This window comes from Populus nigra, chromosome 17 (assembly GCF_951802175.1).
Source record: "Populus nigra chromosome 17, ddPopNigr1.1, whole genome shotgun sequence".
Taxonomy (NCBI): Eukaryota; Viridiplantae; Streptophyta; class Magnoliopsida; order Malpighiales; family Salicaceae; genus Populus; species Populus nigra.
Window position 1 is genome coordinate 4,750,826 of NC_084868.1, and position 17,736 is coordinate 4,768,561.

The following is a 17,736-nucleotide window of genomic DNA, read 5'->3' on the forward strand; positions in this document are numbered from 1 at the left end:
ATGAAGCTAGTCATTATTTACTATGTTGGATGACTTTATTTATATTGTTGTAGGCTATTAGAATCCTATGCAATTTCTTAAACCTAATTCTATATGTATTGTACATATCAGATAAGTAGTTTACTTGTTGAATCATAATAGAAACCATACTTTAACTAAACCATAACTCCTTTCTCGATAAATACATGAAACTTAATCTATAATATTACTGTTTTTATTTGACCTAGCTACTTGTAAAAATGTTTATTTTTGATATAAATAATAATAATTAATAACAAATCAAATAAATTTAAAAAGTGCCAAATTCGCAAAACATGACACATTCCCATGAACAGTAATAGATAAGAACTCTCGTAAACCCATCATCCATCCATCGAACTTTATGACAGATTAGAAGACCGTTCGAGATATCATATAAGAACTGCTTTACATGTGCTGCTGTGCTTAAGGTGTCCCTTGTCAGGGAATATATTCATACGAGGCTGCAAATAGAAAGAAAGCTGGTGTTTCTTTATGTCAGAAAAAAAAAATATTTAAAAAAATTTTTTTAAAACACAAAAATAAATGAAAAACTTACTTGCCCTTTTGTTTCTATAAAACGGAATCCAAAAAGACTTGTTTAATTTTTTAGAGTCTATTTGAAACGGTAGTTGTGATGGTTTTTTAAAATGTTTTTTATTTATAAATATTAAAATAATATTTTTTTTATTTTATTAAAATTATTTTTAATATCAGTGCATCTAAATAATCTAAAAATACTAAAATAATATTAATTTGAAATAAAAATATAAAATAAAAATAAAAATATTTTAAAACATAAAAATAAATAAGATGTTAACGGCAATGTATACCTTGCAGCTACAAATAACAAATGTGCATTATTGCTTCTTCACAAGAGAATTTTGTTGCATGGAACCCAGACCTACCAGGGAAACTTACTAGCCCTTTTGTTTTTTGGACACCCCAACCAGAACAGGGTACCCTACAATTCTTTAGATAGGAAAATGACACCCTAGGGAAAAAAATGTAGGTTGCGCAGGAAATAATGAATTTAATTTTACTTTTTTTGAATAAAAATATATTAAAATAATATTATTTTTTTTTAACATCAACCTGATTAAAATCATTTCAAAACACTTAAAAAAAAAGCAATTTAAAAATGTTTTGAAAAGAAAGTTGTAACCAAATAACATATACTCAATATACAACTACTCCTCGCTTGTATGACTGTGAGGGTAAATTAGCTAGGACCCAAAAGGTGCCCTGTGAGGAATGCCTTTTCTTCTCCTTGCCCTAGAAGGAGGTGGAGGAGGCGTGGGCGGGTATATGTCTTGCTGTTGCTGTGAGCCTTCACGCAACTCTTCTTCCCCTCTCGAAATGCCTTCTCTCCTTTCCATTAATGCCTCATTCTTCGCCTCTATGGTAAAGCTTGCTTCACCATTTCGTTTTACTCCTACAAGCTATGTTTTTAAAGAAAATGTCAAACAAACCAACAGATCCTATATAATTAACAAAACCATCCATAATCAGTATCATGTTTTTATATTTATTGTCATTAATTAACTGTAGGGATATTTTTCTTTGTCATGACGAAAATGGTGACAATGCTGACAAGTTATAACCATCTGATGAACTGTGAGAAAGTGAAATATATATATTTATGCAATATTAAGGTTAAGATCAAGGCAAGAACTAACCTTGCATCCTAATGAACAAAAGCGAAATGGGTCCAAAAGGCTTCTTCCACAAATTACACAAATATGAGCGACTCCTTTTCCATATTTTGGCTGTGGCCTCTCCTTGAGAAACAAGACTCTAGCACTGTTTATCACATAGGTTTGAACTCCACTTATGTCCAATACCTTTTGAATCTCTGCAACCCTCACTACATCGTGATATGAAGATCTCCTTATCTACCAATTGCCAAAGAAGACAAAATCATTACAAAAAATGATAAACCTAGCTTAGAGAGAGAGAGAGAGAGAGAGCCTCATTATTGTCCTAGAACTAGATATAATGAAAATGTGAACAAAATGACCTGAATGACTTGATGATCCTTGTGTCTAGAAGAACGGCAATAGAAGCAAAATGCATCACCTTCACAGTCTAAGCAATACATATTGCATTCATTCCTTGCCGCATCCCCATGTGTCCGGCACACAGTGAAAAAAGATGTGCTTAGCAATGACTCTAACCATGGTAGTACCAACATTGTATTCTATGAAACGAAATTCCCCAGCCCAAAAGAAATAAAAAAAATTAGCACATATAACCCAAAAAAGAAAGAAAGAAAGAAAAGGTAAAGAGAATCGTGAGAGGGAGAGTAAATGATCAACAGTACCATTTTCAAAGCTGAATTTGCCTCATTAATGAGATTCTCAAAGAAAAAAGGTGATTGTATTGTCTAGGTAGATGATAACGGAGAGGACTAATCAGCTTAACGATAAAAAAAATGTAGAAGAAGTAGAGAGAGGAGGAGAACCTAAACAAAATGACCCGCAGCTTACAAAACGACGCCTGGACTAACAAATGGGGCAATGTTGGAAATTGAACGCCTGAGATCAGTTGTGGTGGCTAAAGATTGTCTACAGCCTTTAGATCAAATAGACAAGGATGGGTGGGTTTGGCGCTTTCGCTACTTTGGATCTTCTTTGCGTCTCTACGTGGTCGGCCACTTGGCTACGCATGGACTGTGACTAGCCTCTTCACACCAAAGATCTCCCTCCTATGTTTCTGCCACGTGTTGCCATCTTACTGTCCTGGCTGTTGATGAGGTATACAGGGAAATTAAAATAACAATCACATTATAATTTAGAATTCATGTTCCTTCTTCGTTAATTAAATCGTTATACTGTATATATATATATATATATATATATATATATATATATATATATATATATATATATATCCCACAAAACAAATTGAAAATCCTTAAAAACATTGCTTAAGTGAAAGTTTAGGAATTGGAAATCATGATGATCATGGTAAATTGGCACTGATAGCTGCTAATGAGTACTTACTTCAAAAAAAAAAAAAAATTGTTTAGAAACTGGAGATCATGATGATCATGCAAAAGCACGTGACAATTTAATTTAAATTTTATTGATCTAAAGATTGTGAATTTGTATTGTACCTACTCCGAATATAAAAGCTTCATGTTGTCTAAATGACTGATTATTTTTTTTAAAAAAAAAGGGACTATTACAAAGCACGGCTTATCTATTCCCTTTTCTTAGAACGAAAAGTGTGTGTTTATATATATATATATATATATATATATATATATATAAAAGCCAATTATAAAGCATCTTTAGTTTAAATTAGTTGTTTGACCCACGCTTCTCTGTAACTTGGATAATTTTTTAAAAACAATAAAAACATGTTCAAGCTTTTCAAATGTATTGTTTTTTAAAAAGTTATGATTATAAATCAAAAAGTTTATGCATGTATTTAATTAAATATATCAAAAATTATATGTGCCAATAAATATAAAAAAATAAAGTGTTAATATTTCTATTCAACTCGTCTTGCTGCAAGTCGAATAATTTTTTTATATAATACAAAAAAATTAATGTGTATGTGTTATTAGCGCAAGTCGATACTTATATATAATAAAATATAATAAAGATCATATACGTTAATAAAAACATGTAAAATCTCAAGGTAATTACTATAATGAAATGTTATTTTCTTAGTCTTTGTATAATAATATTTCAAAAAAAATATAAGGAAAAAAAATTAAAAAAAACAAATTACAAGAGAATAAAGATAAAATTAAAAAGAATAGTATAAATAGGCCAAGTGTAAAAAAAAAAATAGGAAATAATTTTTTTTTCTAAAAAAATGTAAAGAAAAAAAATAAGAAAAACTTGAAAAATATTACAAAAAATAAAGATAAGAAAAAACATGGTAATGAATAGACTAAGTATAAAAGGATAAAAATCTCTATATAAAGAGAAAAAAATACAAGAAAAACGTGTTTTGTAAATTAAAAAAAAATTACAAACAGTACTGCTACAGTATAAACAATTGGGAAAATTTATAATTATATCAATTTTATCCGAAAACATATTTTTTATAGTAATAATAATAATAATAATAATAATCAATATTTCCTTCTAAATACATACAAAATATATCTATCTTTTCCCGCTTTATTAATATACACCCAAATGTGCATTAACCTCTGTTGATACGGTTAAGACGAAATGCATAGTTAAAATACCTTAGTATAAAAAAAAGAATATAGAGAACCGTCTTCAAAAAGAAAAGAAGAGCATTAATTGTTAAAGAATAATACAAATCATATCATGAGACCTCATCTAATAGCTTAAGTTATTGAATTTAGATGGTTTTTTAACATGGTATCAGATCTTTGATGATCAAGCGGTCACGAGTTCGAATCTCACCATCCCTATTTATTTGATAAAAATTAAACACAAGGTAATGTGAACCTGTTCAAGTTTCAAGCGCAAAGGGCTTTCACTTAAGGGGGGTATGTTAAAAAATAATACAAATTATATCATGGGATCTCACCTAACAGCTTAAGCTATTAAATTGAAATGATTATTTGACATTAATAACCTAAAGTGTATATGATGAATTTCCCTTTTCTTCTTATTCCTTCGGTTTTAATTATAAATGAAGGATGAAGAGAGGGAATTTTATACAACTTGAAAGTATCTTCTCTGCCTCATTCTCTTATGTTTTTATCAGCTTTTTTTACCTCTAGTTTTGCTTTGTTTTTTGCTTCTTTTTTTTTTAGGGCTTAGATTTTATTACTTTTTATTGAGATATTAACTCGAATTATTTATTTGGTTGGTAGAGTTTGAAAGAAATTGAAACCATTGTTGAAATCTTGTGAGACTATTTGCAAGAAAATTATTTATATCAAATGATAAGTATTTTAGTCTTGAAAACAAACCGTGTTTTAGTTTAATATTTTTTTTTTGTATGTATTAGTATGCATGCAAGAATCTTATTTGATTCAATTACAATTTTGAATATTTTAATATATATTAAGTATGTATGCTAGGAATTTGTTTTAATTCAATTGCAAGTTTAAATATTTATTTTTTGTTTATAAACATGCATGCAATTTAATTTAATTATTATACTTTTAGTTAGTAGCATATATTTTAGTTTAACAAACTAGCTTTTTAACTTATGCAACACTGCGAGTTCAATCAAATCCCTATTAAACTTAAACAAAATTTTTCAAGCTTCACTGAACTATTTGACATTGTTATTAAACTCAACCAATGGGCGACACCTTGAATTTTCCCGACCTGACTCTCTACTTAACCCTAATTTAAAACTAACTCCATGAAAGTTGCCTTAACATGATCTCATTGACTTGGTGGGTCCAAAACAACCCAGCTAACTGGTAATAAGTGTTGTTTGGCTTTAAAATATTTTTAAGATGACATCTTTTTTTTTCTTTTTAATATTGAGACAATGATATATTAGATCGATCTAGGCTTTGTGACTTAACTCACCAAACCCGTGATCTGGAGCATTAACTCCGTAGGGTTTAACAACTTTGTTTTTTAAAACTATTTTTTACTAATGATATGATAACAAAAATAGACACTCATAAAATTAAGTATCAATAAAATGTCAAAACATTTATTCAAGACTATGATAACTTCATAGAAAATAAATCAAAATAAAATTATGAAGATCAAAGTAGAATCAACTTAATATTGAAGGATAGAATTGATAAAAAAAAAAGAATTATATCGAAAGAAAAAAAAGGAATATGGAATTAAAAAAAATTATTTGGCACTGTTATTAAACCAAACCTAACGAGTCAATCTTGAAACCTCCCGACCTGACTCCTTATCTAACCCGAGTTTAAAATTAACTCGCATGAGAGTTGACTTTACATTATCTAATTGACTTTACAAGTCTAAAAGAAACCTGGACGACCAATATAAGTATGATTTTGCTTTAAAAAAATTTCTTGACTTTTTTTTAACTATTGAGATTACAACATACCGAATCAAAAAAAGCTTTGCGACATAACTTGCAAAACCCACGACCTGGATTATAGACTCCACTAGGTTTATAAAATTTGTTTTAATAAAAAATAATTTTTTATTTAATGATATGATAACAAAATAAAAGTTTGTAAACATTAAGTATCAACCAAAAGCTATGATATTTGTTTGAAACTGCAATAATCTTATAGAAAGAAAACAAAAATAAATTATGATGACCAACTTAAAATAAATAAAATATAAAATAATGAAATTGAAAGAAAACAAATTGAAATGTAGAATTAAAAAAAAAGCTTGAAAACAAATTATGGTGTTTCACTGTTCATATGAACACTAAAGCACTATAATGTAAATAACAAAAATAAATGCTTGTAAAAATCTAGTACCACCTAAATATTGAGATGTTTATTTGAGAATATGATAATCTCATAAAAAATAAAAAAAAATCTGACAATCAAGTAAAAATTAATAAAATGTTAAATGATAAAATTAAAAGGAAGAAAAATTAAAATGTAAAAAAGAGGGGAAAAAATTTGATTTTTTTTTAAAAAAATAAGATGCTTACTATTGATATAAACAATGAAACATTGTAATATTTTCCAATTCTTTTAATAGATATAGTAATTATATTTAAACCAAACAATTACAATCTATAAAATATCCTAAAGGTAGCTTGACCATGAGGGATTCTTTATGTATAGTTTAGGAAGCATTAAGCAATTTCGTTTTGGTTTGAAAAACAAAACTAGTTGTTTATTCAGTATAATATAACTATATAACATTCAAGGAAAACAAAGAAAGATAAAAATTATGCATCTTTTACTTAAAAAAAAGAGTAACATATCAATATAGGGTTGTTGACACTTTATTATGCTAGGTAGTTTCCAGTATGTCATACAATATATGGATACTGTCCTGGAATAGATTCACAAACCTAATTAATATTAAAATAAGACCACATATAAATACAGTAATGTTGATTAGTGGTGGTATAACCATACCAAACAAGAAGTATAAATCATCCATGAGTATAATTCTATATATATATATATATATATATATATATATATGAGCACACGCTACGTGAACATATGAATCAATTAGATCATATTTGATAAACTTTCCAATCTCACAATTTAGGCTTTTCAAAGACATCCTAATTTGACATAGATAATAAATAATATAATCATATTATTCTATATTTTTAAGATCTTATTTTTAGTCTTTTATGCATATTTTATGTCTTAAAATAACTTATTTTGTTTTGTGCTTAAGAGTGCTATATACAATGTGTATAAATAAGTTAAATGAATTATTTTTAACAGAATTTCAAGTAAGGAACTATAAAGAGCATATTGAGACGAATCATTGAAGCTAAGAAGTGAAAAACTTAATTGCATTAGAAATCTAATTTGAACAAGAAATCCTAGTAGGATTAGGATAGGTGAAACTAGATCTTTGTATACTTTTTGGATCATATTTGTAACTACAAGTAGAAGTTTTGTACACTATAATTGGAATGAGTACTAGACATTTCAAGCTTTTCATCCATATATATATATATATATATATACACACACACACAGGTCTAGTAACATATTGAGATGAAAGAGAATAATATTTTTGAAGTTATGTTTGAAATCTGTCAACAAACTAGCATGAATCTAGCTCATCTTTTCAATAATGACATGGTAAATCATTAATGACATGTCAAAGGTCTCACATGACTAGGAAAGTTTTTTAGAAGTTCAAAGTCAATGTAGAAGTTATTAGGGTCAGATTAGTGTAAGAAAATCTTAAAATAAGATGATTATGAATTAGTTAATAACTAGAAAACTTCTCTGCCTTCTTAATTCCATATAACCAACCCTAACCCTAAAAGAGAAGGGAAATTACATTTAGAGAATATGAGAGAGAATGAGAGATTTTATCGTTTTTATAATTTTTATCTTTTTTCTTTTCTGAATTTACGACTAGCTTATTTTCAATTTTAAAAGGTTAGTACTATTAGATCTTATATTATCATTAGAATTTGTTCTTAAAATTATTCTATATCTAAATACATGAATATCCTATGTTTTTTAATGATTAAACTTGATTATTGATGACTAAAACTTGTAATGATGTGTAGCATATATTTTCTGGTTTTATATATGTTATTATTTATTGATTTATGTTAGATGCATGACTGATTAATTTAAGTAGAAGAGATATCTAATTTTCAAACCTATGTTTGAGTATTTGTTACTTGAAAAACATAAGTCTTGATCAAATTAATTCCTTATGCATGTTTAATTATTATGAATCAATTGCACCTATTTTGATCTTAAAGCTATCACATAATTAAAATCTTGTACATTTAATGAAAATTATTATTATGTGATTAAGGTATAATATTAATGCTATCACATAATGAAATCAATTGCAATGATAACCTATATCGTGACATCAATACTATAAGCAGTCAAACCCCCATCTAACACCTATAAAGAGACACGAGCGAGAAAAATAAAAGACATCATGAAACTTGGTTAATTTTTTAATAAGTTAGAGTAGTTTAATGAAGAACCAAAAAGTATGAGAAAAACCTCTCACGCACAATAATAATTACTAAAATCAAAGTTTGTCCCGATAAAAAACCCAAATACAAGCTAAATTATCCTATTTATAATAGTTAAAAACATTTTAAACTATGTTAGAAAAATAATAAAAGAGTTCTAAATAAAATAAAAAAAAAATCTTAAATCAACTAGAAAACTAATACGATTACAATACAATATCATGTAGATCTTATCGCAAGGCCTTTTTTTGATGTCTGCTTGCCCTGAGATTTTAACATAATATGAAAAAATACCTCTAAAAACTTATAGTAAATGTTAAGCCTAATATAGTCAAATAAAAAATTATACTATATTTTAGAAAAAATAAGTCTTTAACTGCTGATTTCTTGTACATAGATTAAATTAACTAACTTCTGATTATTATTTGTTGAAAACGTAACCTCTTTAAAATTTACTTTGGCCCAAATATTCTAAATAAGCTCATTAAATACATATTTGAGTTTTCTTTTTTTATTTTATCTTGTTTGGCCTCAATGCAAAGCACTAGCAGCGTGACTAGTTCTTACTATTTTAACTAATGATTCCTCATAAAACAAAATTAACTTTAATTAAATGATCAAATTATATTTAAATATCGTTCAATATGGCCAAAAATACCTAAATCGTGGATGAACAAAAAAGAATAAAGAAAAGGTCAAATTACAACAATGACCCTAAAGTATTTGTGTATTTCTTAGAAACCCCCTTGGTATTTAAGAAAAATACCACAAACCCCCTACTTTATACCAAAAATTCCATTACTTACCAAAATTTCTCAAAATTAATAATTTCAATCTATCAAAAAATAATGATGATCCTTTTTAAATATTTTCCTATAACTTTACCAGGTTGTTCTCAATTTAACTATATTTTTTCAAGAAAAATAATTATGGGTATTTTGAATATAAAAGAAGATTTCATACTTTTGGACGGTAAATATAATTAATTTATAAAATCGTAAAAAGTTTATTATAATTTACTATAAAAAAACAAAAACAAAAGGGAAAAGCATTGGTACTCTCATGAGGATTTTACCCCCCCAACGTAATGTTAAATCAATTCTGTCCTTTAGAATTCTTTTGAAGATGTTAATTTAAATTCTAAATAGTATGCAATTACTGAAAAAAACACCCTTTGATTTGCTGCGGTAATTTCCCTTATAGAACGTTATCCTAAAAATACCCTAAGCAAATTCGGGCCAACATCTTCATGGCAAAAAAGGGGAGAGAGAGGGAGCAAAAGGAGTCAGACAGTGTGTAGTGGAACTCCGTCTCAATCTCAAAAACTGAAAGCTTACGAAAAGACAACTAACTCAGTGTCTTTATCAGAGACAGGTTTATATAAAGCCAAATGGGTGGTAGCAACCCGTGCATACACAGTTATTTTAACTGCACTTTCATGGGCAGGAGCGCATTTCATGAACTTGCGCAAGAAGAAGAAGCTGAAAATGGATTTTGTCTTGATTTTCTTGTTCATGACATGTTGTTTTCTATCAATTGAATTTTGTACTTAGATTTTGGTATGCATGGAAATTTCTTAGTTTGGGATTCAAGTTTTGAATGTTGAATACATGTGATAGATTTTGATTTTGATTCGATTTGCATTTGTTAGTATTTGGAGAAATAAGCTTGATAGAATCTGTAAGGTTTCCATATCACATATCATACTAGATGTCATTCCCGCGCCTTGCCGCAGGCTTGTGATATGTCTATGCATTATCATGGATTTACAAAAAAAAACATTAAAAAAATCATATGGAGAAATATTGTTTCAATTTACAATGTTTTCAAGAAAAAAAACTACATAGATAATTTTAGAAAAAAAATATAAAAAAATAAAAGGAAAAAAACTATGTAGGGAAACACTATAGCAATCTATAGTGTTTTGTAAGCAAATATACAGTTGTAATTCTCAACCAACTCAATATTAAAAAAAAAAATTGACAGACAACTTTGAAAAAAATCATAACAAAAAAACTATATAGGGAATGACTGTAGCAATCCTCAGTGTTTTAAAGAAAAAAAAGTATAAAGCTAAATTCTCAACTAGCTTAATATTAATAAAATAGAAACAACAAAGATAATTTAAAAAAAAATCATATAAAAAAATCATAAAGAAAAAAAAAACATATACATTTAACTGACCTACATGAGAGATCACATACGTTTATGGAAAGGTTCACGTATCAGTTGTGTAAGTAATCCTTAAATTTGAAATCATTAAGTTATCTTAAATAGAGAGAATATTATGTTTTGATCCTGTTATATGTTATCTTAATCGAGGTAACGAGGGGACAAATATTGGGTATAACATAAAGTATATGAAAGTACTTGAATGATTAAGAGATGATTCATCACCCTAGATGAATTAGAAAAAATATTTCATTTGTTCTTAAATAGTATTAACTGAGAAATCCTTGGCCAAGGTGGAATGAGATTTCAAAAGAGTTTCAAATCTTATTCAAACGATCAATGACTATTATGTAGAGAACAAACATGATTTAACATAGCATACATACTTTGTTGCACAAATGCGGCATCGCAACGATCATCCTCCTAGATCAGGAATTGTCAGGGATTGTGTGGGTGGAAAGGACAAGGAATTTTTGTCCTTTATCAATAGAAAGAGGGAAGTGAGAATCGCACCTGGTATTTTGATCACTAGAAATCCTAATTGGTCTCGGAATTTGGGCAAGAGGACTAGTTGCGTAAAGGGAAGGTATTAGCACTCCTAATATGACTTACCTAGGGTAAGTTGCATTGTTTATTTGTCTGATATAAACTAAGGTATTGTTGTGTTTTCTAATCGTTAATCTCTCTAAGTTTTAAGAAAAGTCGTCCTCAGTAAGGAGGTTCTTATCTTATCTAGTTAAAAACCAAACCGTTCTAATGCCAATATAAAACAAAAGAAATTATCTTTTTATTTAATATCAAAAATATGTATTATGTATAAGTTCATAATTATGGATACTAACTGAATAATGTTTTTAGTATTTGAATATAAGCCCAGTTCGTATGGCTTTAATAAACTGGTTATTAAATCCAAAAATGCATGCAAATATATATTTTTTAAACTTTGGAAATACAATATGATTTTTTACACTTTTAAGAGACTTGACTATATGCACATTTATAAAACATGTTTTTGTATATTTTTTAAGTGAGAATTTATAGAGATTTGTTTTTGGAATTTCTTGAAATTTTAGTGAAAAATAGGTATTTCAATATTGGGTCAGTATCTTACAGTATAAATCCACAACTCCGACATAAAGTAAAAAAAACTAAGGAAAACATGTGAGGGGGCCGCAAATAAATTCAAAATGGTCCATTAATTTGTTTGGAATTTTCTGAGGTTTTTTAGGGTCCTGTTTGGCTAGATCCTAAGATAAAAGCAAGTTTAAAACTAAAGAAAAGACATAAGGGTGTGTTTGCCAAGCACACCCTTAGCCTAGGGGATGGGCTAGTTAGGTCTGAGGCCTAAACTCGGCTTAGTTGGTTGGGTCAACCGAAGGCCTAACAAAGCTCCTTTCTTTTTTTTAAGGGTAACTCTGGACCCAGCCCATCCATATGGGCTAGGCTAAAGGTCCATCCTAAAAACCAACTAACTGGTTACTAGGTTCAGCCCAGTAACTAGTTAATTAAAATTACATGATATAGAACATGAATTAATCACATTCTGCAATCAAGTAAAAGGAAAAGGAAGGAAGAAAGAGCTTAAAGAAGATGAAACAGAAAGGGAAAGATTACCAGGGATGAGGAGTCGCTCATCACTGACGCTAGCGGTGACTCACGGTGGCATTGCCTGCAGTGGCATCTGGGAGGAATAAATCGTTGTTTTCGACGGAAGCAAAACTGGTACCAACGATTGTTAGAGGGTGTCTAACATCACCAAAACAACAAAGGAGAGAGGTTAGTTTGAACTGTTTTTCCAACTTTATATCAATATGCACCATATCTTCGATCTAAATAATACTGCAATTCAACCACATTAGCAATATCTTTATTTAAACCATTCAAAAATCTAGCCAATGTGACTTCTTTATCTTTAGAAATATTAGCTCTAATAATAACTATTTTTATCTTTTTAAAATACTCATCAACAATTTTAGAACCATGAGATGAAGATTGCAATCTATTATATACTTTTCTATTGTAATGATCAGGGACAAATCTCTTCCTTATGATTGGTTTCATCTTCTTTCATGTGTCAATAAGTCTTTTTTCATTACGCCTCCTACCAGCAATAAGTTTATCTCACCAAATAATAACATAATTAATGAATTCAACTACAACTAGTTTTATCTTTTTTTCCTTCTGAATATTGATGGTAATAAAATACAAATTCCACCTTCTTTTTCCAATCCAAGCAAACCTCTAGATCATTATTTCCTTGGAATATTGGAATTTTAAGTTTTAGCTATCCAAATTACGATCTAAACCATCATGATCATTAAAACTTCTCCCTTGACTGAAATTTACCACCAAACTCTCTCCTTGGTTGTGTACGAGACTTCCTTCCATAATTAACCACATCATCCTTCTCATTGTCATCGGAGTTTTTAGCTACAATTTTATTTGGAGAAGAAAGTGCTTGTCTAGTATACCTTTTAACCTCTTTTCTCTTATGACTAGGAAATAATATCTACTAATCATATTAGTACTCAATTTATTCATCTTTCTCATCAAAGCCTCTACCATTACCTCAAAAATATCTTCTCTTTCAATAAGATCCTTTGTTTTTAAATGTGTCATACTTTTTATGACATTATGAATGCCTACAATAAAGGTTAGTAGCAAAGAAACTTTCCCTCACACACCCCCTCACGTGTTTACACTTGATTTAATGTTATTCCAATTATATTTCACACAATTCAGTCGAGCTTTTCACTCTATTAATCCTACTATGCTCTTTACCCTATTATTCCCTTAGTTAGGTTCTTAAAGGTAACTTAGCAACTTAATTATCAAATAATTAATCAAAACAACATAGTGACTTTATAATAATGAAGACTCAAGAATCAAGAAAATATATGAAACTAATAAAAAAGAACTTGAGGATAAATTTACAAATAACAATATAAATTTGTGCGAAATATAATAATGAAAAAAGAAACAAAATAAAAGCAATGAAGTTTATGTTAGAGATTCAAATAAAACTAACTAATTCAAGAATTCAAGATTCAACTTCAGGAATTTCAAGAAAAAAATTACAATAAAGCAATAAAAACCTATACTACCCAAATTTACATGAACAAGGAAAGATAATCCAAGAAAAAAAAGAATTTAATTTGGCAATACCAAGATTTTGTATCTACCTATTTGGCAAAATCAAGAAACTTTCGACCAACCCTAAAATTCAAAGGTTATGCCTTAACTTGTCAATTCAATCAATTCTTGTATTTTTTTCTTCAACTTTTCCCCTTTTTTAATCCATATGTCCGGCAATAACAAGATTTCCTTTTCTTGTTACTCTAGGCCAAAATCAAGATAGAAAATCAAGATCAAGAACACAATTTTTCTTTGATGTATTTGGAAACAATCAAGAAACTAAGCAAAATGATTATACACACACACACACACACAAACTTTGAAATTATAAGAGAAGAATACTCTTATTTTTTAAAAAGAAACAAAATCATAGTTGAATTAGGAAGAAAGAAAATCAAGAAATGACACAAATTAAAAATTAAAGCGATATAATCTAATAATAGCACAAGCTATGATACTAATTGATGTGGGCACCTCCCAAGATATGCTAAAATTAAATTTGAATGGTTTGCAACTTGACCTAACAAGAACATATTTTGGAGAACCAAAGTTATATGCAATGATCACTCTCACCCTACGCCTATAAAGAGACGTGGACTAATAATATAAAATCACAATGAAGTTAATAAATCATTCAAAGAGTTTGCAAATTCAATCAAGAACTTAGTATGAGAATCACTCAACCACATAAAAGATAGCAAGAATGGTGATTTTTTTTAATTAAAATATTCTAACCTCAAAAAGTCTTTACAAAAGAGTATTTATACTAGAAAAAATTATAAGTCTAATAGAATATTTCTAATGGATATGGATAAAACTAAATAATAATAATAATAATCTAATGAACCCAAATTTAAATAAAAACCTTAATATCTCTAAAAAAACTTAATAATAACTATAATATAAATAAAACAATGGCCTAACTAATTTAAACAAGACTAAGATCGTTTTTGTAATTTGTTAGTAGAATTGAAGTCCAACTTCAAATGCATGGTTCTCTTCCGTGTTAATAAATTAAAAGGTATGAAATATATCACTGAAAAACTACAGATGTCTACTTTCCAATGCGTTTGGAATCGAATTAAAATTCCTTATATAGCTCTAGTTATGACCACAACAATAATGAAAGATCAAAACTGTTATATTTGAATCTTTTTATTCTAATCTTTTTTGTAATGTCTAAATGCCTACCAACAAGCCCTTCTCGAAGATGAATTAAATTAATCATTCTTAATTATTTAATATCTTCTTGAAGTCCATTTTAACCTATATATCTTGAAAAAATCTATTAAAAGCTTTTTTAAACCTTTTAGCTCTAAGTTTTATCATTAAATCAACTGTAACCTCTAATAAATTTGTTGGCATTGTTTAGATGATATCGTTATTTAAACAATGTTATCAATGTAATATCATTTTCAAAAGATCAATTATGATAATTCCATTTCTTACCAAATTCCAAATCTCTATTTTGTACTTTAGAAACTACACCCGCGCAAGCTCGAGTTCACAAGTAGTTATATTATATATCTTATACACATGTCATCCATCAACCTATCCATTGTTATTGATAGTTAAATATCATGTGCAATACACGTGCTTGTTAAGTGTTTTATCAAGAATGTCAAAGTATTATCCAATCTATCATAACAAATACTTTTAATGTTGCATTATAATAGTCAAATTTACTATAAATTCTTACTAAATTTCTGAAGGAATATTTCGAGCTTATTTTTCCACTTTGAAAGGATATTAAAAATAAAAAGATGTAAATTGAACTAAAAAATTTAAATATTATTGATCGTGAATGGATTTACGATCGATATTGTCTAATGCACATTATTATATTTAAAGTAAAATTGATTTTTTGTTTTATATTTTTTTAACCATTTTCCTTTTTTTTACTACATGTTTTTTTAAAATATAATTTCCCCCTTTTTTTTTGTAAAATTTAGAAATTCTTGCTAATTTTTTTTTCCTATGTCATTTATATAGTTACCCTCTTAAATTTCTCTCAAACAGTCTCTAAGAATTGCAAGGCATGCACTCGATGCATGCAACAATTCGATGAAAAACCATATGATGTAAGGAATTGGAACCATTAATTCAAACCATATTTTAAATTAACAAGTTTTCCCTTGTTAATGTGAAAAACACTTTTCTTGTCTTTGCATACATAAACACCTTACACAGATCTCATTTTCCTTATTTTCATTCCAAGAAACCCAAATATCAAACTCTTAAGTAATACAATTAACTAATTTAGATTTTTCATTAATTTATAAATAAATTATTTTGAGGTTTTAAAAATAAAATTTACTTAAAAAATATTTAACAAGGTTACATGTCTATAATATTATATTTAAAATATTTATATTTATGTATATTTATATTTTATAAAATAAGTTATATATAAATAAGTGATATAATAAATTCTTTTTTCTCATAATTTTACTTACACACACACAAAAACTTGAAAAAAATTTAAAATATTTATAAGTTATTTTTCATGACATAGATAAATTATTTTTTATTACACTACTAAACAAACAGATCAAAAATAACTTTTTTTTAGAAATCCATTTCTCAGTAAAATCAATCTTCTAAAGAAACTAAACAGACAAGTCGGGCCCGGGTCAAAGAACACATATTAACAGAACTCTAAAACGCGTGGGTTTTTCACTGTACATGCATGCAATGTGGACCAAGACATAATTCACTGTGGACTTGCACAATAGTTTTGCTACATATTCTACACTGTTGTTGTGTGGGTACTGTAGTATGTGAGTGCTTTTACCATGGACTGTACTGTTTGGGTTTCCTCTTTGCTAAAAGCATTGTAGGTTGGGGAGACGTAATGGTAAGGCTGCCCTTGCCACATAAAATTGGAAAGACTAGAGCGGGTGAGGTTGTCTTTTTGGGTGAGGAGAAAATGGGCAGTTGGGATTTTGGTGAGGGCGTTGCTCTGCTTTGTTTTGAGTCAACAATTGTGGTTGGGGCATCATATCCTCTACCAAAAGCTATTGGGTCTATCTTGGCAGCTAGACCCAAAGCTGTTGGGTTTGGCTGCCAAGCCAGCCCAACACACTTTCAAAAGGAGCCAGTAGAGTTGGGTCATGCTGCTCAATAGGGTTGAAGGCACACCTCCCAGGCTGCTGCCTTTGTGCTGGGCACACCCCAGCGCACACGTGGTGTGGCGCGTGGGCTACTTGCCTAGGGACTGGTAACTCCGGCATACATGTTGCACTTGGGCTGCACTAGACGTGAGTCATGCCCGCATCCTACTTAGGAACAATTGATGCTTGAGTCATAGCACTTGACCCAAGAGGAATGGATCCGGCGTCAGAACCCACAATCAATAGATCTTGTGTAAGGACCAAATTTTATTGAGTCCTTCATCAATACCCAAGGTTCTTGAGTTTTATGATTCTAAATATTATTTTTTGTTTTAGAAATTTTATTATTTTTATTATAATTAATATTATTAATAAATTAATTTGAAAGAAAATATTATTATTAATATTGAAAAAATATTATTTATTATATTATATATTTTTATGATATTTTTTATAAAAATAAAAAGTGAGCCCGCGGCGTAGTATTATTAAAAATATTCAACAATTCTTAGTATTAATGTAAAAAATATTATAATTTACATTGTAAATATTATTATTTTTCTTATAATAGAAAGTATTCATATAAAAAATATTATTATTTTATGTTATAATATTATTATTTTTATAATAATTCAAAGTATTAATATCAAAGTATTATTATTTTTCTTATAATTCAACGTATTCATATCAAAGATATTATTATTTTGTGTTATAATATTATTATTTTTATAATAATTCAAAGTTTTAACAT

At 28.3% G+C, this 17,736-nt stretch overlaps 1 protein-coding gene across 2 annotated transcripts; it reads right to left on the minus strand.

Annotated features, from left to right (window-relative positions):
• Positions 1 to 322: 322 nt before the first annotated feature.
• On the minus strand, positions 323 to 2,487 carry LOC133677732 (protein RGF1 INDUCIBLE TRANSCRIPTION FACTOR 1-like). Of its 2 annotated transcripts, XM_062099867.1 has the most exons (4): positions 2,342 to 2,487; positions 2,039 to 2,218; positions 1,698 to 1,913; positions 323 to 1,460 (listed from the first exon to the last, which is right to left on the minus strand). In XM_062099867.1, the coding sequence occupies exons 1-4, from the start codon at positions 2,342 to 2,344 to the stop codon at positions 1,245 to 1,247; spliced, it is 615 nt and encodes a 204-aa protein (XP_061955851.1). In that variant the 5' UTR covers positions 2,345 to 2,487; the 3' UTR covers positions 323 to 1,244. The 2 variants fall into 2 exon arrangements, with proteins under 2 accessions (XP_061955851.1, XP_061955852.1); XM_062099868.1 differs by having other exon boundaries at positions 2,039 to 2,487.
• Positions 2,488 to 17,736: the final 15,249 nt, after the last annotated feature.

What these genes read in the sequence shown, in the direction of transcription:
- LOC133677732 (XM_062099867.1), bottom strand. An exon ending in AGGATCATCAAGTCATTCAG is followed by an intron (nt 1,914 to 2,038) that starts GTCATTTTGTTC and finishes GGCAATTGGTAG; the next exon opens with ATAAGGAGATCTTCATATCA. An exon ending in TTTGTTCATTAGGATGCAAG is followed by an intron (nt 1,461 to 1,697) that starts GTTAGTTCTTGC and finishes TTAAAAACATAG; the next exon opens with CTTGTAGGAGTAAAACGAAA.